The following is a 22,925-nucleotide window of genomic DNA, read 5'->3' as shown; positions in this document are numbered from 1 at the left end:
AAAGTAGTTGCACATCTTAGTTTATAGGTCTGAAAAATGATGTAAATAACTTCCTGTTATGCCTAGCAGGAAAGTTTGCCATTGAATGAGAAAATATCTGTGAAATACCTTTGAATTCTTTGGAGGGAAGTTCCTGCAAGGTGATTAATAAACACTCATAGTGTTAGGATATCTTTTTTTCAGTAACTTCTTTAGTTTTAATATATTATATGAATGCTTGTTTTGGATTACTTTTGTACCTACAATGAATACACATTTTGTTTGCCAAGAAAAAGAAGTACATTGTGTGAAATAATTTACACCATAATGGAGGACAGAAGCTTATATGAGTATAGGGGTTAGAACTGTGAATCATCTCTTGTGTGTTTCTAACTAAATAGAGGCAATCCGCCCAAGAGAGAAAGAAAAAAAAAATTCTACAAACCACAAACTCCATCCAATCACATAAAGACAAATCAGCCTTCAGGCAAATCAAATGTCTTCATTTAAACCGTACCTGGATTTGGCACTCTGCCCACCTTTCTCAAATCTCTTAACAGTATGCTTTCACAAAGAGTTAAAGGCATACATACTGAAAGGCACTCCATCTGCAACATTATTTTTAAAAAACAGGGAACTCTTTAGCCCCAGGAAGACCTGGGGAAAGAAAAGTTCCTTTCAGAGTCCGCACCGTGTGAATACAGGATTAGTGGGTGGGATTGAGGTGTGCTCAGGTGCATAAATAGAGGTGTGGGCTGAGCCAGCATACTAGGAAGCTTGGACTGCATCGAGGCCGCCTGGCTCACACAGACAGGTGGGTGGGGAGATCCAGGTAAGTCTCCTGACAGCATTGTTAGACGCGCACCTGTGTTTTTTTCTGTTAGAATGAGCTTTGGCCTCTGGTTACCACATAAAGGTGGAGGCAATCCACAGGCACAGGAGTGCGGGGCAGTTCCAGGAGCTGCAAAATGGGATTTGGAGAGGGAATTGATGGAATTTCCACCAGAGGCTTCCTGGGACTCTGTGGAAGAGTGATCCTGAGCTGATTCAAGGTAATGCTTGCTCCCCCAGAAAACGAGAGGTTTAAGAGTAAGCGAACTCCTGGAGTTTTCAAGCCTGACACACAGCCCAGGGTCTCCCGTCTTGGTTACTGAGCCCCGATCACCATCGAATGCTTGTTTCTTTCTTACTGGCAAAGCAAAGACCTGCAGGACTGTGAAACGTCAGCTCAGATTAGCTGCTGGGGATTACAGATCAGAATATTATTGCAAATCAGGAAATAGCTCTCGTTCTGTGTCTGATATAAAGATATCTTTATTGCTTATTCAGTCTTTAAATTCATAGGATAGAATGTAAAAGGAGAGATCTGGTTACTTTCCCAAAGCATTTATGAACAAGGACACTGAAACCTCCTGCAAGGCATTCATTGATGAAGACAGAGATATAATGACCAGTGAAAAGGGCTGGTTTCTTAGTGTGTGTATGTATGTCTTTCCAAATTATTAGTGTCCTCCATGGTTAGCTTTCTGTTTTGAGATGGTTTATGCATGCAATTTGCAGATCACAGTCAATTCAGGACTAAAAATTGATGTGTTGAAAACAGTACAGTGAATCTCAGAAAATCCTGTTTGTACAGCAGGAGTTATATTCAGCTCCCTTGCGTCATCCTGCCATAAAACATGTATAAGGTATCAATAGTTCCAATCTGCCAATCTGAAAGCTGCAAAGCTATAATAGGAGGTCCTAATGGCCACTTGCACAACAAGAATTGTCAGTGGATTAAATAAATACTTCACCACCTGTTTACTACTATTTTTGCTAATATACATTTGTTGCCATACATAAAATATATAATCAAACATTTGTCGATAAATTTCAAGTCATTACTTGCCATGATATTTTCTGAATCAACCATTATCCTGAACAGTGTAATTATTCTCACATAAGGGTTCTTGGTTTTTATTGTTGTTGACATGAAAAAGAAGTCTTTGTAACAAAAAGGCTAGAAGACTTGCAGCACACTTGGGTTGCTTCTGTAAAATACTGTATACAAAAATTGTTACTGGCATTTCTGTATCTTTATGGGTATAGAAAATGAAGACAAAAAAAAAAAAAAAGAAAATGAAGACAGTGTATCCCTGTTTTTCACTTATGTCTTTTTTGTGAGACATTTCGTGGCTACTACATACTATGACATAGACAATAATTGGTCAGTTTAATACAAGGCATCATCTGGATTTGGTAACTCAGCAATGCCTTTTTTTTTTTTTAATTGGTTAATGCTTAACAAGGGATTCCCAGGTGGCACAACGGTAAAGAATCCACCTGTCAATGCAGGAGATGTGGGTTCAATCCCTGGGTTGGGAAGATCCCCTGGAGAAGGAGATAGCAACTCACTCCAGTATTCTTGCCTGGGAAATTCCATGGTCAGAGGAGCCTGGTAGGCTACAGTCCAAGGGGTCTCAAAAGAGTGGGACACGACATCACAACTAAACAACCATGCTTAACACAGGTTTTCCCTCAAGCTATCAGAATATGAGAAAGTTTACCCCTTAAAAACACTGAACATTGATGGCCCATCCTATTTCTCTTGCAGGGTTCATTTAATTTGAAACACACCAATATTAGGGTTAGGTGTTTCTTTTTAACCAACTTCAGTGTTTGGCTTTACTGGCACCCCAAGTCTCCAGCTTTGCACGTCATGGTCCCTGGATGGCCCCAGTGATTCGCTAGTGTAATTCACTTTGCTGGCTCGCTTACTTCCTCACTCACCCATGGACTTTACCTTGCTATTCTCTTTCCCATTCATAAGCATCTGCTTTGAAATAGTACAACATTTCCTGATATTTAAATTTGGAATACTGGAAAGAAAAAAAAATTAACAAAGAGACATCCATGAGGTTGGTCTCTCTGTGTGATGTGTCCTGTAGAATATTTTATGGGATAAAATAGAAATGTTTTGTGCACATCCACCTACCTACACAGGCCCACACTAAGCGTCAAAGAATTGGTTCACTGGAAGAAACTTCCACTGATGTATTTTAACCAGTTCAGAACCAATATATCTAGAGTTTGAGTGAATGTTACACTAGGGAGACAGCTGTGTGTGTGCAAGCCTTTAGTTAAAAGATAAAGTTGGCAGTTTCTAAATGAAATAAATCATTTCACTCATATCTTATTTTTCAATGGCAGTGTCCCCATTTTAACAAAATGTTAAAGAAATATGTATGTTTAGGGTAATTTTTTCCCAATGGGAAGATGGGAGCCAGCACTGCAAAGTGGCAAGATCCAAAAGCCTTGGTTCTATGCCCATCTCATTGGTCTTCATTTCTCTGAATTTCAGATTCTTCATCTACAAAATGAGACACCGGGGAGGTGGGAAAAGAGGATATAACCCCTAAGATGTCTTCTAGCATGAAGTTTTTTAGAAAAATATAAAATTTAAAGCAAATTCCCTTAGCTATAAGAATAGATACATCTATCCTTATTTTCTTAAAATATATCTGTATGTATTTCTACATTGTATATTTCTATGGAGCTCTTCATCAGTATACTTTTTTTCTATATGGATATATATCTATACAGAGGTGGATAGATAGAAATGTATACTATGCATTCTTAGGAAAGTTCTGTGGAAGGTATTTTTTCACTCCAATTGCACATGTTCAATCCCATCTAAGCCTCAATTCTTGTTGGGTCCCAGGGTTGTGCTGCAATCTGAAGATCTTGAAAAATTGCTACTTCCTTTTTGTTGTACTGGCTTCTTGCTAATTTACTTGTTTTCCATATCAGATTTGCCATGGAGAAGATTCCAGTGTCAGCATTCCTGCTGCTGGTGGCCCTCTCCTACACTCTGGCCAAAGACACCACAGTCAAACCAGGAGCTAAGAAGGACACGAAGGACCCTCAACTCAAACTGCCCCAGACCCTCTCCAGAGGTAGGAGTCACATTCTCGTTGGCCTCCAATTATACTTAATTGGGAAGGATTTAACTCTCAGAGCTGAGATCTGTATGAACATATTTTTGTACATGTTCTTTCTACATTTATCAAAGTTTACCATTATTTCTGTTTTCTCTAGAGGTTTTTGCTCTTCTTTAGCATCAAGTATATAACAATCCCAGTTTTACAACTGTTTTTCAATAGTTCTGGGTCTGAAAGCATAACAGTTTTAGATATGGTTTTTTTGTTCTAGGTTGGGGGGACCAACTCATCTGGACCCAGACATATGAAGAAGCTTTATACAAATCCAAGACAAGGTAAAGACAAACTTTAGGGAACTCTCTCAAAGCTCTCAAGAGAGCCCTCTAGCGATCTTTAGTGACACACAAAATCCCACTCATTAAACATGATCCAATATCTCTTTGTCTCTTGAAGCAATAAACCCTTGATGATTATTCACCACTTGGATGAATGCCCACACAGTCAAGGTAATTTATACTTCTAAATATAATTTCTTTTATAGGTTTATAGCTTTAGGGGGAGGGTCCAGATCTCTCATCTTTGTACCCTTAGCACCCAGCACAGTTGAATTAAAAAGAATATTTTATGTGGTAAACACATATTTTGAAGTAACTTCAAATATTTCCACATTTTGTGTTAACCATTGGCTCACAGTTTGAAAACACCAGCTCTAGAATTCACCCCTGACTTCTTGCTTTGTCTCTTATCCCACATTCAATACATCAGCAAATACCAAAGCTTTACCTTCACACTGTGTCCGGAGGCCAGCACCGGCCCCCTGCACAGTCACACAGGACGGTGCTTAGAAGGCTCCTATGCTTGCTGGAAAGATCAGCTGCTGCCATCTTAAAAGTCACAGTAATTACGGAACAAAGGGCTCCATATTTTCATTTGGCACTGGTGATGGTGGTTTAGTTGCTGTCCGACTCTTGTGACCCCACGGACTGTAGCCCACCAGGCTCCTTTGTCCATGGGATTTCCCAGGCAAGAATACCGGAGTGGCTTGCCATTTCCTTCTTCAGGGGGATCTTCCCAACCCAGGGCTCAAACCCAAGTCTCCTGCATTGCAGGTAGATTCTTTACCTCTGGGACAGAGGTAAAGCCCTATATACTACAAAGGCCCACTGGGCCCCATATATTGCATAGCTGCTGCCCCAATGCAGACACTTCCTACTACCTTACTGCTACCATCTTGGTCCAAACCTAGATGAGATCTTGCTAGATCTGTGACAGGCACCTACCTGGCTATCCTAGGATGCATCCCTAATATCTTTGAAGGCATCAGCCTCTCACTTCAATGTCATTTCCTCAAAGACTAAACACTCTCTAGTTTTTAAACCTCTTGCTTGGCTTTATTTTTCTTCAAAGTGCTTATCTCCACCTAAAACGACTTGCTTGTTTATGATCTGTCTCCTATGCAAACATGAGTCCTATGAAGAAAGCACGTTTTATTTTTTTCCCACTGCTCTATTCCCAGGCCATGAAACAGTCTTGCCACATAGTAACCACTCAGTAAACACAGGTTTAAAAAGAATTAAGAGATGAATGATTGACTGGCTGAGCAGTAGAAGCGAAGCTGGTCAATGGTCTAGATATTTCTTCATTAATCATTTGCAGAAAGGGTGGGGTTCAATACTGTATTAAAAATACTATCTATGGTGAAACAGATCACCAGCCCAGGTGGGATGCACGAGACAAGTGCTCGGGCCTGGTGCACTGGGAAGACCCAGAGGAATCGGGTGGAGAGGGAGGTGGGAGGGGGGATCGGGATTGGGAATACATGTAAATTAAAAAAAAAATTAAAAAAAAAAAAAAAAAAAAATCTAACAGAGAACCATGGTTTTACCTGGTGATGAGATGAATACTTAAACTATTTTTCTCTGCATTATAGCTTTAAAGAAGGCATTTGCTGAAAATAAAGAAATCCAGAAATTGGCGGAGCAGTTTGTCCTCCTCAATCTAGTTGTAAGTTAGCTCTTCCTCCTCACTGCCATTGCCCTCAGTATTTGAAATGGGTGGCTTCTTTTTCCTACATGTCTTTTTTTTTTTTTTTCCTATATGTCTTAAGCATACTACTTTAACGGGGATCTGTTCCGAATATCACATTTCATAGGCTACAGGGAGAAAAGATGTTATTTTGCGTCTATCTTGCATGTCTACATTTTGCTTACATATGTGCATATATATGTGATCACATCCGTGCCCAGTTGCTCAGGTGTGTCTGACTCTGCCAGCCCATGGACTTGTAGCCTGCTAGGCTCCTCTGTCCACGGAATTTCCCAGACAAGAATGCTGAAGTAGTTGCCATTTCCTTCCCCAGGCAATCTTCCCAACTCAGGGATTTTGTTTCGTGACGAATAATTTTAAACTGCCTGAATAATACTCTCCTGTGGTCCAGGATGTCTTTGTTGCTGTAATAAATGGGAGGGTTTTGTCATTTACCAACTCCTTGCTGTGCCGCTTTCCCCTGCAGTCCTGGCTGCTCTCCACTCATTCTCACTCCATGTGCCCTCTCTTTCCCTGGAAGAGACAGCTCTCTTGGTGCCCAAATCTAATCACTTCATGAATGCTGTGGGCCAATGCTTCCCCATCCTAATTGGCCATCATCACCTCTCTTCATGGTAAACCTTTCTGTTTTTATAAGTTCTACTCAGCGTAGAAACAGGATCCACTTCTGTTTCAAAGGCAAGTGGTCAGTAAAAACTCAGAAAACTCTTTCCCTAACCCTGTGTTCCTGGGGGCTTCTCTCCCTCTCTCTCCTCTTCCTGGGTTGACAGATGAGCTTCTTCAAGGAGCATCCACACCAGCTGTTCTTCTTCACCTCCTTCCACACGCTCCTCTTCCTCCATTTACCCCTTAATATAAGTGACTTCCCGATCTCTACTCGACCTACTTCTCTCTTCATATTTTATATTCTCTATGGACAATTTCATCCAGACCTGTTCACTGCTAATTCCCCCGTCTTCCTCAAATACACAACAGCTTCCAATCTGTGTCCACAACCGAATTTCAGAAATCTTGCAATCAGCTTTAACTTGACGTGTTCAACACTGAATTTATCAACATAACAGGGTTTTTAAAAAGCTCTTTTTTCTCCATTCCCTATTCCATGAGAGTGTTATTCTAGACTTGACTCTCTACCTCACCTCTGGCAGTCATGAAGGCCTGTGGTTCTGACTTGGAAATAGTCTTACTATTGGTCACTTCCCTGTAAATCCAGGACTGCTGTTTTAGTCTAAGAGTTTTTCTCTTTGCTAGTATACAGTAAGTGGCTCTCTGACTGCAAAGTAAATCCTGTCTGACCCCGCACGATTGTCAAGAGGAATTACTCTAAAAACCAAATTGGCATCGCGGCTCTTCTAACATCCCTCCAGTGGTTCTTCTCTATTTACGGGCAAATCTAAACACTGTGGTGAGGTGTGCAAGGCCACTCACGAGCCATCCCTGAAGTAGCTTTCTAGCATCATCTCTCCTACAGCCTCAGCATCTCTTTGCATGTGTGCTCAGTCACTCAGTCCAACTTTTTGCGACCCCATAGACTGTAGCCCACCAAACTCTGTCCATGGAATTCTCCAGGAAGGAACACTGGAGTGGGTTGCCATTTCCTTCTTCAGGGGATCTTCCTGACCCAGGGATCAAACCTGCATCTCCTGCATTGCAGGTGGATTCTTTATCACTGAGCCATCCAAAAGCCATCCCTACGCTTTAGTCTCATCCAAATACTCGATTATAGAAACTGCTAGGTCTTTCATCTGCCTTTGTATCATCGTCCCCCCTCCTCTGCCCAGAATGACCTCCTTTTCCATGTAACTGACTCCTATTCATTTTCTAAAGATTTCTCTTCACCCACTTCAGAAAGCTCTATGGAACCTGCAGACAGGGTTAAATGTCCTCCTCTGGGCGCTCAATGTGCCTGCATATCCTTCATCATAACATTTCACCCACTGGATCCCCAATATTCCTTCTCCTTCTCTGTCTCCCGATGTGTGCTAAGTCACTTGAGTTGTGTCTGATTCTTTGTGACTCCATGGGCAGTAGCCCACCAGCCCACCAGGGATTCTCCAGGCAAGGATACTGGAGTGGGCTGCCATTTCCTACTCCAGTGATCTTCCCGACCCAGGGATTGAACCTGTGTCTCCTGCATTGGCAGATGGGCACCACTAGTGCCACCTGGGAAGCCCCTATCTCCCAAAAGACATGCATTAATTCAAGAGAATTGCAGTATACTGCTCAATAAAGTTCTGAATTAAAAGACGATAGATGAATTCTCAAGACAATCCTGTTTGTTTTGTAGTTTCTCCAAAAATGACTTCCTTTTTTTTTTTTCATTGATCTATTTCTTCCTACCTCATCCAAGATGCGTTCCCTGAACACCATATGCCTCCCAAATTCTCCCTTATTGAATTCTGGGGCTCTATCACAGACATCAGCTCTTTACTTCCTGTTCTGCATCACATTCTGCTCTAGCTTATCATTTCATGCATGTAACTAGCTTCTCCATCTGCATCATAAATTCTGTGTTAGAGATGTGCCTTAGAGTGCTTTAAAGTCCTTAGTCCAGGAATGAACATGTTTTTATAACAAGTTTGAAAATAACTGAAGGATAAACAAACTGAAAGTTGCTTTTTTCTTCATCTTAGTATGAAACAACTGACAAGCACCTCTCTCCTGATGGCCAATACGTGCCCAGGATTTTGTTTGTTGGTAAGTAACAGTGGCCATGAGATAAAACACTCTGAACACTACACAAACCCTGCCACATCTTCTCCTCCGTCCTGCACGCCCCCACCTGTTGCTTCACCACCGCCAAGAAGTGACAAAGCTGGAGCGGGGGGTGGGGGGCCAGCTGTCAACTTTCAGTTTCACAAAATATTTTCATTAGAAACTGCAAGCTCCTACCTATTTTCATACATGACATTTTTTCATCTGCTAATTTGAACTTCTCATTTTCTGCCGTAAGAACACCTGAGATGGAAGTACCCTGTTCATTGTTTAAATGTATTTCCCCGAATTATATCATGCCTGTAAATATTTAATCAGGCATCCTATTGTTTTGTGTGCTGGGTTTTTCTTTCTGATGCTTTTGATCATTATTTTTTAGGTGTGTTATGAATATGGGCTGAAAGAAAAAAAAAAATCAGAGGAGCCATGCTCCTTCCTGCCACTGGTACTTTACATATGCTGTTTCCTGTCTGCCCCCACCCTGCCTCAGTATCCCCAGGTCACCTGGGTAATCACTGTCATTCACAGACCTGCTCAAAGCCCCATGATGTGTTCTTGTAGCACCATGTTCCTCTCAATGGTCACTCTTTCCTCAGTTATAATTTTGCATTTACTGGGTGATTGTTGAATAATTATTGACCCCCAAGTGGTAGAGACTAGATCTTTTTCTGCTCATCATCATATTTTCAGAATGACCCTGTGGTAGGCTTACAGTAAATATTTCTTTACTGAACAAATGAATTGAGTTTGGCTTTGATCAAAGTGGCTCAGATGGTAAAGAATCTGCCTGCAACATGGGAGACCTGGGTTTGATCCCTGGGTCAGAAAGATCCCCTGGAGAAGCAAACGGCCACCCACTCCAGTATTCTTGACTAGAAAATCTCATGGACAGAGGAGCCTAGCAGGCTGCAGTCCATGGGATTGCAAAAAGTCAGACACAACTGAGCAACTAACATTTTCACTTTGATCAAAGTTATACTGGAAAAAATGGACCATCCATAATTAAATTCATCACACAGCACACCTCAGTCTGAGCAAGGGGTTCACCTGCGTAACTCATCCATGTTCACACTAACCTGCACAACAGAGAGAAAAAGTGAAGGGAGGAAACGAGCAAGGTTGAACCAGAGCTAATCTTACAATTTTGGTCTTGTAGGGATTTAGAAGATTTAGAATCCTTACACTGAAAGGGCCTTTAGAGGTTATCCTGCCAAACTCTGTGCAGGAATTGTCTTCAGCGCTCCTCTTCAGGGCAGTCTGCTGTGCTGTGCTTAATCGTTCAGTTGTGTCCAACTCTTTGTGACCCCAAGGACTATAGTCTACCAGGCTCCCTCTGTCCATGGGATTCTCCAGGCAAGAATACTGGAGTGGGTTGCCAAGCTCCTCTGCAGGGGATCTTCCCAACCCAGGGCTGGAACCCAAGTCTCTCACATTGCAGGCGGAGTCTTTACTGTCTTAGCCACCAGGGAAACCCAAGGGCATTTTAAGCCCTGTCTAATTCCTCTGGTCATAAGAACCAGGTCCCAGGCAGGGTGCTCTTCCAGCTCAGCAGTTCTCCACGAGGCCTGCATATTAGAATTGCCTGGGAGATCTGAAAAATCAAGTTGCCCAGGCTACATCTCAAGCCAGTTAAATCAGAATCTCACGGGGTGGAAGGCAGGTGGCAGTCTTTGAACGCTCTGCAGGTGACTCCCTTGGGCAGCCAGGAAATGTGAGCCAATGGTTGGGAGACTTAAAAGCTTTTCTTCCGTAAATAGATTATGAAGGTGAGACCCTGTGTGTACACCAGGCAGAATTAGAGTAGATCTTAAGTCTTTCTTGAGTGAACACAGGTCAGTTTCCTCTAATTCATGTCTGCTGGTCCCAGTCCAACATTCTGAAATGACAGGGATTGTCCATCAAGTACCAGTGACAGACTTGGCATGCATGAGGCTGGGTTTCATGTGTCCTTTGCATCTAATTCTCAGGTAATGGACCACGGGCTCCTTTAATCACTCTCTTAAGGAAAGGCTGCTAGGCCTCTGTATATCTTAATACCTCTTTTTTGGATGTATCTTGTTTATACCTTTTTTTCCTCATTAATTGGTAACTTCAAGTTAAATGTAAAACATGAAAAATAAAAAGACTTAAACCTAGAGGAATATATACATAAGGGACTCTCAAATCTCTATTTTTAACATGCAGCTTGTTAACAATAAAGTAAAAAAAAAATCATAAGAGGACAATACACAATTATTTTACCTTGGCTGCTCTTAAGAGCTTGAATTCTTCTATTAAAAAAAACAAAAAACTTTGGTTTGGATAACTATCATTTGATGTGAGTTTCTAATTATCTAGGCTGCTCTTGGTAACATATTTCAATTACAACATAATCACTTCAAAAGTTTAAAATAATTCTTTAGTAGAGAGGGCCATTGCTTTCACCAAAAACAAAACACCACTTCAACAATGTATATTACCCTGCTTTCAGGCTGCTATAGGTAGAACAGCAGAGTTTGTAACCTTTTCCACAAATACTACTGCCCGGCTACTGAATGCTCCCAGTTTGGCTCTGGGTACCAGCTGCAGCAGCTGGGTTGCAGACTGGATGGAGGAGAATCCCATCCAGCAGGGCACATCGTGTTCCTTTCATGGGATGTGAATAAAAACGTAGGCTTTCATGGGATGCAAATAAACACGTAGGCTTCCTCTGCAAAACAGATTCCTTTGAAACAAAATACCTCACTCCTTTCGACTTTTTCTTTGTAGACCCATCCCTAACCGTTAGAGCTGACATCACTGGAAGATACTCAAACCGTCTCTATGCTTATGAACCTTCAGACACAGCTCTATGTAAGTGTTACCTCCTTGGAATAGCCACAAAATTGCTGTTGTGGTGGGTAGAGAGTCTACATTGGGAGGGGAAAAAAGCTGTGCTCAGAGACTCCAGAGAAACAGTCTGACTATACCTAGTCTTATGGTTCTCCATCAAATCACATTCACTTTGATCTCATTTTTTAAAATATCAAAGAAGAATTATTTAGATTAGGTGTCTTTCCCTCCAGGGAAAGACCATAGGACCATATTACCTGCTTTTCACATTTCTCTTCGGCACAAGTAACTCCTTCTACCACAAAACGTAGTACAATAAGTAATAGTACCAGGGTAATAGTAATAATCTGCATGCTTTGTTAATTTTTTTTCACAAATAACAAAAGTGAAACCATTTAATCCAGCTTATTAAAGCTGAATTCGAGTTCAATTTTAAAGATCAGTAAGAAAGATGGTTCCAAATAGTTGCCAAGATACTCAATTCCCCTGGGGTTGCCATAAAATGGAAAAAAAAAAAAAAAAAGTTTGAGACTCAAGGCAGAAGAACCTCAAAGGGAAACTGTACCTAGCTGTGACATGTAATTAGTCCTTCTGGGAAGAAAACTGGGTTTTGTCCTAAGGATCAATTTGCTCAATGACTAATGACTGTATAGATTGGCAATGTCCAATTTGTCAGCCATTAGCCACATGGAGCTGTTTAATAGTAAATTTAATGAAAATTAAACAAAATTCACCAAGAGAAAACTGTATTTCAAAAAGACACATGTATCACAATGTTCATTGTAGTACTATTTACAATAGCTAGGACCTGGATGCAACCTAGACGCCCATCAACAGATGAATGGATGAAGAAGTTGTGATACTAATATATGATGGTGTATTACTCAGCCATAAAAAGGAATGAATTTGAGTCAGTTCTAGTGAGGTGGATGAACCTATAGCCAGTTACACACAGTGAAGTAAGTCAGAAAGAGAAAAGCAAATATAGCATATTAACACAAATATATGGAATCTAGAAAAATGGTACTGATGACCTATTTGCAGGGCAGGAAGAGAGGACTCAGTAATAGAGAACAGACCTGTGGACACAGTGGGGCAAGGAGAGGATGGGGTGAATTGAGAGAGTAGCATGGAAACATAAACATCACCGTGTGTAAAACAGAGAGCTATTGGGAAGTTGCTGCATAACAGAGGGAGCTCAGCCTGGTGTTCTGTGACAACCGAGAGGGGTGGGCTGGGCTGGAGAGTGAAAGGAAGGCTCAAGAGGGAGGGGACCCATGTATACTTATGGCTGATTCTCCCTGTTGTATGGCAGAAACCAACGCAACATTATAAAGCAATTATCCTACAGTTAAAAATGAAAATTAAAAAAAATTCTGATCTACAGACACAGTGACCACATTTAAAGTACTTAATGAACAAGCACTGAATATTTTTCATCATCACAGAAACGTCAGTTGGGTGTCATCAACCTAGAACGTTATATTGGGAAGGATTGTGAGGTTGTGTCTAGCAGCAGGAAAGAATGTCCCGGTCCATTAGCAATGCCCCCAGTGGGTGCTGAGAGAACCAGGGGATGCACATCCCAAGTGTACTGGACATTCTTGAGATAATGGTATAAAGCTTAATAGGACTTTGGGCTCCTTAAAGGCAGGTATTCTGCACAGGTTAATATCACCATGTCTTGTAGAAAATGAATTTAATAAACACTGGAAGAGATCTGGATTATAATGAAAGCCATTTCATGTACTTTTAGAAAAAATTTACAAGATTACCAACTATTCACCCTATGATAAAACAGCACCTATTAAACAAGAACTGGAATACTAGAGTTTAGGGATAAACTATAACTATTAATATAATTCCGATGATGTGTTGACTCTTGTAACTTTTTCCTCTGTTAGTGCTCGACAACATGAAGAAAGCTCTCAAGTTGCTGAAGACTGAACTGTAGAGAAAACACAAAATCTGCAAGATCCACACTTTGTGTTGGGCCTTGAGACTGGGAACCAGAGGAGGTTTTGGAAAACTATGGAGAAGGCTGAAGCACTGGTGAACCTACTGATTAGATGATGGTTTCATGTTACAACAGCTTTTTGTAAAAAAAGAAAAAAAAATGGTTTTACATATACATGTATGAAAATAATATCATATGCTTCCATAGTGAGCCATGATTTTTAAAAAAATAAATCCTTTTAGGGGGTGTTCAAACTGTTCATTTTTTTCCCAACCTGGTCTTTCACGAAAAGCTATTTGGTTTACTCACCAAATAGAGTTTTTAAACACAAAATGTTCAAAAAGGGGACAAGACAAACCTAGCTCAAGCCACAAAGCCCAAAGATAAAATTATCTTCTCATCTCGCTATAGCTTCTAACTGGGTGACAAAAGGTAGACATGAGCTTGAACAACAGAAGTATCAAACAATATGCTCTAGGGTGACAAAATATCTAAGGGCATTAAGAGCAAATCAGTATCTAATTGAAGACGTTCTCTGGCGGCTCATTGGTAAAGAGCCTGCCTGTAATGCAAGAGACACAAGAGATGTGAGTTTGATCCCTGGGGCTGAAAGATCCCCTGGAGAAGGAAATGGCAACCCCCTCCAATATTCTTGCCTGGAGAATCCCATGGATAGAGGAGCCTGGCGGGTTACCATCAATGGGTCGTAAAGAGGCAGACATGAGTTAGCAACTGAGCATTACCACTAATTGAAGACCACTTTGCCTCACTCTGGCCAGAAACTCCTATGGACACACTTGAATTTAGCAATTCATTTTTAGTTAGACTTTGCTCTCAGAGAAAGCCTCTGACAGGTAGCTTTCTCCTTCAGAAGGCTAATTTTGTGAAAAGGTCGTTCAGAAAACATCTGTATCCTTGAACACACTCCAACCACATCCTGAGAATTCAGCCTCACACTGTATTTGGTTTCTTAAGATTTTATAGTACTGGCCTGAAATTCAGTAAGAGCCAAGGGCAGTGACATCACCTCTATGGGGTGAAGATCAGAGGTCACTATCTCTCTTTGGACGGTTAAGGGAGAAGGTGGCACCAGAAAATAGGACAGCAGCTTTACCTATATTTAACTCTGTATTCTGCTGGACAAAAACTGTTGTGTTGTTCAGTCACTCAGTTGTGTCCAACTCTTTGCAACACCATGAACTGCAGCATACCAGGCTTCCCTGTCCTTCAACATCTCCCAGAGTTTGCTCAAACTCATGTCCATTGAGTCAGTGATGCCATCCAACCATCTCATCCGGTCACCCCCTTCTCCTTTTGCCCTCAATCCTTCCCAGCATTAGGGCCTTTTCCAATGAACACAATGAAAAGACAAAAATTAGCAATATGTATTCCTATGTACTTACTAATTAATACTAAGTATCACTAATATACACAGTGCATGTGTGCTCAATTATGTCCAACTCTTTGCGACCCCATGGACTGCAGCCTGCCAGGCTCCTCTGTCCATGGGATTTCCCAAGCAAGAACACTAGAGTCGGTTGCCATTTCCTTCTCCTGGGGATCTTCAGGGCCCAGGGATGCAGAGATCGAACCGGCATGCCCTGCTTTGGCAGGCATATTCTTTACCACTGAGCCACCTGGAAAGCCCATTAATGACTTCAATACATATTTAATCTCACATTCATTATTATACAAAATTCCTTTATCATCCAACCTCCACTGCCTTCCTTAGCCCCCAAATGGTTGTGGTGGTCTGTACCATGCTTTGTATATTGATTATCTATTGCTTGTCTTAATTAACTTTTCGTTTCTTTGGATAGAGCCCTTCTGAGTAGGTCCTTTGGCATTAGTAACTTTCCCAGTTAATACTTTCTAAAATACTTTCTCTCACACAGTACTGTCAAAGAGCTCTGAACTAATCTGTTCTAAGCCTATGCTGATGATTTAAATCCTTAACAAAACTGTCACCAGAGGGATTGGGTGCCCTTCTTGTAAGTAGGTAACCTACTGTGTTTAAAAAGGTAAAATGTTCCATTTTGAATAAACAAACATTTTGAGTAACAACTTCTAAGCTATTCAGGTTTCCCTTATTATACAATGTAAGTGTTTTTTTTTTTCAGATGCACTGATATGAAATATTAAGCCCTTAAAATGTATTGAATGTTATTTTAGCAACCCATATAATTTATAAAATATAAATACATCTCTAAGAAGTCTAACGTTAAGGTTGCAAGGAAAATAAGTCTCCCAAAGAAAAGTGACAGAGCAATAGTCATTTTAAAAAATTGATCAACTTTGACCCAGTTTCCTCTACTTTCAAGAATTTGTCCCAATGAAATCATTCAAGAGAAACTGTTCTGTGAAGATGCCTATGGCAACATTATTTAAACACCACCTCCAAATCTAAAGATTACTTAGTTCACTAACACAAAATGCACTATATTGTCATCAATAAGTTATAAACATCATAGAGAAACAAAAAAGACAAGTGAAAAATAATTTTTAAGAGTTTCTATGCTATAACCGCAAGTACAGGAAATGTTAAGTGTGCCTGCTCTTTCTACCAAGTCCTTCACTGTCATCTCACAATCTTTCCTTTGTGTTTAAATAACCTTACGTGAAAGCATACCTGGAGGCAGAAGTGGAAGAATGCTTTAAGACTAGAGTCTTACTTCAAACAGCTGAATAAATTTGTTGGTAACCTAGTTGGGATATAAAATGGTGTAGTTACTTTGGAAAAACACATGACCATTCCTCAAAAAATACAGAATTATCATACATCTGATAAGTACACTTCTGAGTACGTACCCCAAAAGATATCTTTACACTCACATTCATAGCACCATTGTTCACAACACCTTGGAGGTGGAAGCAAACTAAATATCCATCGATGAATAAATGGGTAAACAAAATATGTGATAAACATACAGAATGGAGTATTATGTAGCCTTTAAAGGAAGGAAATTTTGACATAGGCTATAACATAGATGAATATGGAGGACATTATGCTAATGTCCACAAATTCTGTCCTATTTCAATATGAGGCATAGGTATTAGTCAAATCCATAGAGTCAAAGTAGAATGGTGAAGCTGCCAGCTGCTGAAGGCAGGGAGGAATGAGGGGTTATTATTTAACAGAGTTTCAGTTTCGGAAGATAAAAAAATTCTAGAAATGAGTGGTGGTGACGGTTGTGCAACAATGTGAATGTACTTAGTAATACCGAACCACATACTTGAGGGTTAAAATGATAGATTTTATGCTATGTATATTTTACCACCTTCAATTTTTTAAAATCAATTTTGTCTGAGGCCCCACAGCTTGCAGGGGAGGGGGCAGGGACAAATTCTGGAAAAAAATTAGTAACAAAAAGCATCTGTAAAAGTCATTTATGTAGACGATCAACATACCTGACCACACCTGTTTTAGAACTATGGTCTTCTTCAAAGGACCATCTAGGACCAGCTAACGCTGCTCTGGGTTTCTGCTTGTCTGATGCCTTCAGTAATCCTAGGCAGCTACCGAGGTCCCATATTTAGTAATCCCTGGTGAGGACAGAAGCCGAGGGGGAGAAGAGGGAGAGCTCAAAGGCATACACGGAACTTTCCAGGGCCCCACCAATGAGCAGACTTCAAAGTCCAGATGAAGTCTGCCCGACTTACTAAAAGGCCACTGGTCAAGCTGTGACCTCACCGACCTGTCAAAAGCAAGATCCCCAAAGTAAGCAAAGTGGTTTCACTCCCCAGGTGGTGGCAAAGTCCATTCTTCGACATATATTTTAACTCAGAGGCAACTCCCTGAAGCCCTCCTCCGCAAAAGAACTCCAAAAGCTGAGTTTCCTGAGGGGAGGGGAGAGGAAAGAGAGAGCAGGGGAGCAGAGGGGGGTGGGGAGGAGAGGGGAGGGCCAGGGAGAAGCAGCCTGGCACTTGGAGGGGGAAGGGGGGTCTGCTTTGCCCCTTTCCCAGTCTCAAGAGTCATTTCAAAGACTACAACTGTCATTGACTATAACTGTGATAGTGACATTCCCGAAACATTTCAACACGAAAAGCTCTGTCTGGTCTCTTTTCTCTTTCTCCCTCTCCCTCTGGGGTCAGGTGGAAGCGTGGGGCAAAGAGCACTGACCCTTTAAAATTATCTAGAAAACATTCTCTGAAAACCCACCTTGTAATTAATTGCCCCTGGCATAGAGAGCCTGGTGTAAATATCAACTGCGGGCCTCAAACATACCAAGGGCCCAACAGCTTTAGACAAACCACCTTTTCTTATCCAGAAACCTGGACAACTTGGTCTTTACCCTTATTGTCATCGCCAATAAAACAACTGACATGGGGATGCTCCTCTTTGCCTAACCATAACGTCTGAAAGTGTTTTTCCCCTAGAAAATACTATGTAGAAACATGATTCTAACTTTCTCACTACCAGGTAAATGGTGAAACAGTTTCATATGTTTAAACAGTGCATTTTCAAAAGGATGAATAAACTTAAATAGGGCTAAACAAATATTTAGAAAAACAGTGTGAGGTTGTTTCTGGCTGAAGGAAATGAAGAACTAAAAGCCACTCTTCTGGTTCCATTTTCCTCTGAAACGTTCCATTCAGCAACATATTACTGAGGTTGAACACGTATAACTGGTTTTCACACCAAAATCACAGTGGCTCAGATGACGCAGGAGCTGAGAGGAATTGAAGCTATATGAGCTGAGATTTCTAGAATGTATCGCCTCAAAATGTTCCATCTGTAGTAGCATTACGTTTTTCTAAAACATTTCTCTAAATGAAATACATATACAGAGAATGAGAGAATTTTTTAAAGCCAAGTTTTTGTCTTTTTTAATAAATGCTAGAAGAAGGAAGCTCTAGAGTCTTTAGTCTTTAGTCTGTTGTCGCTCAAGACAGACCCTGATTTGACATGCACACTCCTCTGAATTCACAAAATGTTTTTGTGGCAAAATTTCTGTGCACACAGGCAGCGGCCCTCCTGTCACCCTGGGATCAGCCAAATCTCAGCAGGTTCACCAATAGCCATTTGGGACTCAGAGGTTAGTGGTCCTAAAGATTGATGCTTCTCAATCCCCGAGTTGTAACTGAGTTGACCTAAATAATGCTGATGCAATTAGAGCACAAACCAAAGCTATGGGTTGCTTTCCTCTGGAACAGCCCCTTTCCACATAGAATCACTTGTACCAAGAAAAAGTATTCTATTAGGAGATTCCAGAACCTCATGGAAACTTCAAAATGCAACAAAGCAAATGGGGAAAATACAAAATAAAGGAAGACAGAGTCCAAAAATCTCGCTTCCTTCATGTGTCACAATCTCATGGTACAAGTGGGCACTTGTTTTTAGGGTTGCCCTGAGCCCTGTATGACATTGAAGGAGAACAGAACATGTCACTCCAGAAAGTGCCTCTTTGGCATAAAGATTATTGTGAGCTGATTATGTCAGGGGAATCACCGGCTGAAACTGCCCACCCTGGTCAGGCAATCACAGAAACCATCTGCAAGAGTTATTTTATAACAGGAGATCCTCATAAGGAACATGGAACTAACAGGTCACCGCCAACCAGGAGAATCCAGGTCGAAAGGTTGGAAGGCGACAGGAGATGTGAGTCCATATGTCCTCCCAGAATCCTCCTCGCTGGACTCCATCTTGACTGAGTGCTGTGTGAGCCACTGGGAAGGACCCTAAGTCAGAAAGATCGGCCAGAGACACCCCGGAAACTAATCGCGTCACCACAAAAGCCAAGACAGCGAGCCCCGTGGCAGAAGAGTCCTCTTGGGTCACCTTACCCTGCTGCTCTCCACCCGGCTGACCCTTCTCAAAAAAGTCTCTTGCTTTGTCAGCATGTGTCTCTCCCTGGACAATTCACTTCTGAGTGTTAGACAACTGTCCGACTCTCGAGACCTGGAAGGGGTCCCCTTTCTTGAAACAATTATTTTGGAGAAACGACAGGAGAAGCTCTGAAAAAAGAGTAGAAACGTACTCTTCTATTTAAATCTCCATTTGTAAATATGTCTCCTTCTCTGTACCAGGAAGAGAAGCATGATTCCAAATCACCAAAAACTCCTACCAATGGCACTGGCTTAAAACGGCTAACAAACCTCATCCTTGTTTACTGTGCCTTTCCTGGTAACTTCCCATAAGTGGCTTCCTGACCACCACCACCCCCTCACACACATACACATACACACACACACACACACCTTTCTTTTGCCCTCAGCTAAAGATGGTATTAAGACAGTGGCTTGAGCCATCTCAAAGAGTTAATCTGTTTTCCTGGATATTTCCTATATGTACATGAGGTATACATGTTAATAAACTTCTGTTGTTTCTCTTGTTATCTGTCATTTGTTAAGTGGGGTCTCAGTCAAGAACTCAGGAGAATAGAGGGAAAATGGTTTTTCTTCGTCTACAATAGCATGGAAATTGCACCAAGAAAATTTAGTTTTCTTAAAAGACGAGCCAGTCTGTCAGAGGCATATAAGTACCCACCAACAAAATGCTCTAAAATTCTATAGGTCAGCCATCTCTCCTCTTTCTTGGTCTAAAAGCATCAAAACAATTACTAATGAAATATCATATACTACACAAAATATGACAGGAAATTAGTAATTTTTAGTGACAGAAAAGAACTTCTATATTTCCCCCCACCAAGATAAGCAACTTCTCTTTTAAAAAAAAACAATTTTCACGTGGAGAAAATATTAGACATTGAAACATTTCAAGAAAAGATTTTGGCATGACTACTGGTGCTGGAAGTTAATTCCCTGGTTGGATTACAGACTGAAATAGTGACTCAGTTCTACTTCAGTCAGAGCGAACTCAAAGCAAAAAAGAGAATTCCACTTCACTTAATTCATTTATCAACCCTTCCATTCCTTTCTTTTAATTCAAGAATCCAAAGACGAAGAAAGGTTTTCATACTTTAATTTTTTAACATAATATACAGAACCACAATACTACTTAAATTTCAAATTATGGGAGATCACATTCAAATTGCTTGGATTTGACAAGCTGCTGTGACAATACTGAGAAATTTCATGAGAAGGGTATTTAGAATTTGTAAGATAATCAAATATCATTTTACTACATGGGCCAATGCATTAATAGTAACTTGTTTATTAAAAAGGCAATCTTTTGGACTTCAAATTATTATAAAAGAATACCAAGATTATATATAGATATACTTTCTGAATTTCTCAAACTCATTTCATTTTGAAGGCCGAAGGTAAATGTTACACATGAGGACATTCAGGAAATCATTTCTCCTTTGCACTTACCTGTAAAAATCAAAACCTAAACCATACTTTTCTAAAGACATGACTATTTCTAGACTACACTAGTGTGATCAGAAAGACTATTAGAACTAAATTATCACTTTTATATTAACAATATTCACCACATCACTTCTTTCCTAAAAGGACAAAAAACGGGGGAGTTTAGATTTCCCTTGTTGAACTTATAATAATCTCATACTTTCTGGCTTTAATAAACTTCAACTCTTTTTTTCCAGTGAGAACTATCTATACAGCACAGTGCCACATAACAATTGTTCCAGTGAGATGTACATTAAGAGTCACAATATGATGAACACAATAGTGCCTTACAAAGTTTTTCTGCAGGTAAAATTGCTAAGAAAGGCCACAGTAGACAGTGCCAGACACTGTGAGAAACAGTAGATTACAGGTACCACTGAGGTTCAGAGGGGACCACAAGTTTCAGATTTGTTTCAGCGATGGAAAAAGAAAAACATTTAGAGAAACATAAAAATATATAATTTCACTGTCAATAATGTAATTTTTCAGGTACTGTTTCCTTAAACAGGCAAATTAGCTTAACTTAGAGGAAATGTACAAGATCAGCATATGAAAGATGTTCCTTGTTTTCTCATCAAAGGAATGCACTAGGATTAGCACGAGGGTCTTTCTGGTTCCTGTATCTGTAGGTCAGCCAAACACCCAGGATCTGGAACAGAAGGAAGAAAAGAATGAAAGAGAAAGTAACAGTTGTGCGTGTTTACTCAGTTGATCCATAAAACAATCTGAACTCTCTGAAGCACTTTGTATTGTTTGTTCAAAGAGGAAGAGATTTCTTTTTAAAATGTAGTGAGTAACCCAAATTAGATGCCCTAAGAAAAACTGAACATTAGGGCAGGCTGACTAATGGTGCTCTGAGCTTGTCCATACCATAATCCTCAGATCCTCAGAACCTGTGATCACGCTATCTTACACCGTAACAGGGACACTGCAGACACGACTGTGTTAAAGCTCATGAGATAAAGAGATCACGAGAGTGAACTCTGTGATGTAATCACAAGGGTCCTTGAAAGAGGGAAGCAGGAAGGACAAAAATCAGAGATAGAGCCAAGAGATACAGCTCAAAGGCAATGTGACAACAGAGGCATTAGCAAGTACAGTCAGAAGACACCATGCTGCTAGCTTTGAAGATGGAAAAATGTCAATTCGGAATCGAGCCAAGGAGCGCAGGCAGCCAGCCTCTAGAAGATAGAAAAGGCAAGGAAACAGGTCTCTCCTAGAGCTTCCATAAACAGTCTCCACTTTAAGCTTCTGACCTCCAGAAGTTTAAGACAGTAAATCTGCGTTGCCTTAAGCTACTACAAGTGTGATTACTTATTAGGGCACAAAAGGAAACAAATACAAACACTAACTTGTCTTAACAGCTAAAATATCATATGTTTTGCTAATTCAAACTGAGTTCGGTGAAAATTAAGCAATAACAAAAACCCTGCAATAAATACATTTCCCAACACAGATGATAAAAAATGTAATTCCTACCTCTCCAAAGGTGGGGGGGATGCATACTTTCAGAAAAGTAATTAAGTAGTGATTGTGACATTTCCCACACTATGTTCACTAACGAGATAACCAATAGAACCTATTATTTTTTAAATTAAGAAATGTGTTCATTCTGGTGGTCCTGCTACCTCAAAGCTGATTTATTTAAACTACTCAAAAATTCTTAGACAAAATTTAATGGAACAAAATGCAATGCAAATTATATTTCCATATTTCAGACCTAGGCCAACTTTTAATCTAAATTTTGTCCGTTCGACTTCATAACTACTCATTAGCTGTTGAAACTTCCTCTAGAGAATTGTGGCAAATCTAAAATTTTCTCCATTTACCACAGTAATAACTCCCGAGTTACTGTAAAACTCGTGACGGGCAGAGGAGCTCCCTGGTGGCCTAGTGGTTAGGATTCTGGATTTCACTGTCACAGCCTGGGTTCAATACTTAGTCGGAGAACTGAAATCCCTCAAGCTGTAAGGCATGGCCGAGGGGGAAAAAAAAAAAAGGAAATTCATGACTGGCAATGTTTATATAATTGTTACAACATCTAAGGATGTAGGGGCTGCTGGTTTGTGAGCTGAATCAAGGAAAGATAAGGCTAATTTAAGGAAGTGGAAAGTCTGGTTTGGAGTCTGTATGACGAGGCAGGGGTGGGGGGAACTTACTTAAACATACAAATAGTACTTTGT

At 40.5% G+C, this 22,925-nt stretch overlaps 2 protein-coding genes and 1 long non-coding RNA gene across 6 annotated transcripts in view; 1 reads left to right on the top strand and 2 right to left on the bottom strand.

Moving 5' to 3' along the window:
• LOC133072126 (uncharacterized) overlaps positions 1 to 17,018 on the bottom strand; it is a 130,146-nt gene extending 113,128 nt beyond the window's left edge. Inside the window, exons 1-2 of the long non-coding RNA XR_009696638.1 lie at positions 16,840 to 17,018; positions 16,061 to 16,133 (exon numbers count right to left, since the gene is read on the bottom strand). This is a non-coding gene — a long non-coding RNA (uncharacterized LOC133072126). The remainder of the gene's footprint in view (positions 1 to 16,060; positions 16,134 to 16,839) is intronic.
• On the top strand, positions 675 to 13,690 carry AGR2 (anterior gradient 2, protein disulphide isomerase family member). Of its 3 annotated transcripts, none has more exons than XM_061165021.1 (8): positions 675 to 811; positions 3,772 to 3,917; positions 4,174 to 4,237; positions 4,356 to 4,408; positions 5,833 to 5,906; positions 8,582 to 8,645; positions 11,412 to 11,495; positions 13,379 to 13,690. In XM_061165021.1, the coding sequence occupies exons 2-8, from the start codon at positions 3,779 to 3,781 to the stop codon at positions 13,426 to 13,428; spliced, it is 528 nt and encodes a 175-aa protein (XP_061021004.1). In that variant the 5' UTR covers positions 675 to 811; positions 3,772 to 3,778; the 3' UTR covers positions 13,429 to 13,690. The 3 variants fall into 3 exon arrangements, with proteins under 3 accessions (XP_061021004.1, XP_061021006.1, XP_061021005.1); XM_061165023.1 differs by having other exon boundaries at positions 689 to 793; XM_061165022.1 differs by lacking the exon at positions 675 to 811 and adding an exon at positions 876 to 1,031.
• Positions 17,019 to 20,336: 3,318 nt separating the features above from the next.
• Positions 20,337 to 22,925, bottom strand: part of TSPAN13 (tetraspanin 13) — a 34,356-nt gene continuing 31,767 nt past the window's right edge. For both annotated transcript variants that reach the window (XM_061165020.1, XM_061165019.1), the window contains exon 6: positions 20,337 to 21,391. In XM_061165020.1, the coding sequence (XP_061021003.1) occupies positions 21,317 to 21,391 (75 nt within the window). In that variant the 3' untranslated portion in view covers positions 20,337 to 21,316. The remainder of the gene's footprint in view (positions 21,392 to 22,925) is intronic.

The sequence above is a fragment of the Dama dama genome, chromosome 18, assembly GCF_033118175.1.
Source record: "Dama dama isolate Ldn47 chromosome 18, ASM3311817v1, whole genome shotgun sequence".
Lineage (NCBI taxonomy): Eukaryota > Metazoa > Chordata > Mammalia > Artiodactyla > Cervidae > Dama > Dama dama.
The sequence above is the reverse complement of the archived record's forward strand: the minus strand, read 5'-3'. Positions and strand labels throughout refer to the sequence as shown.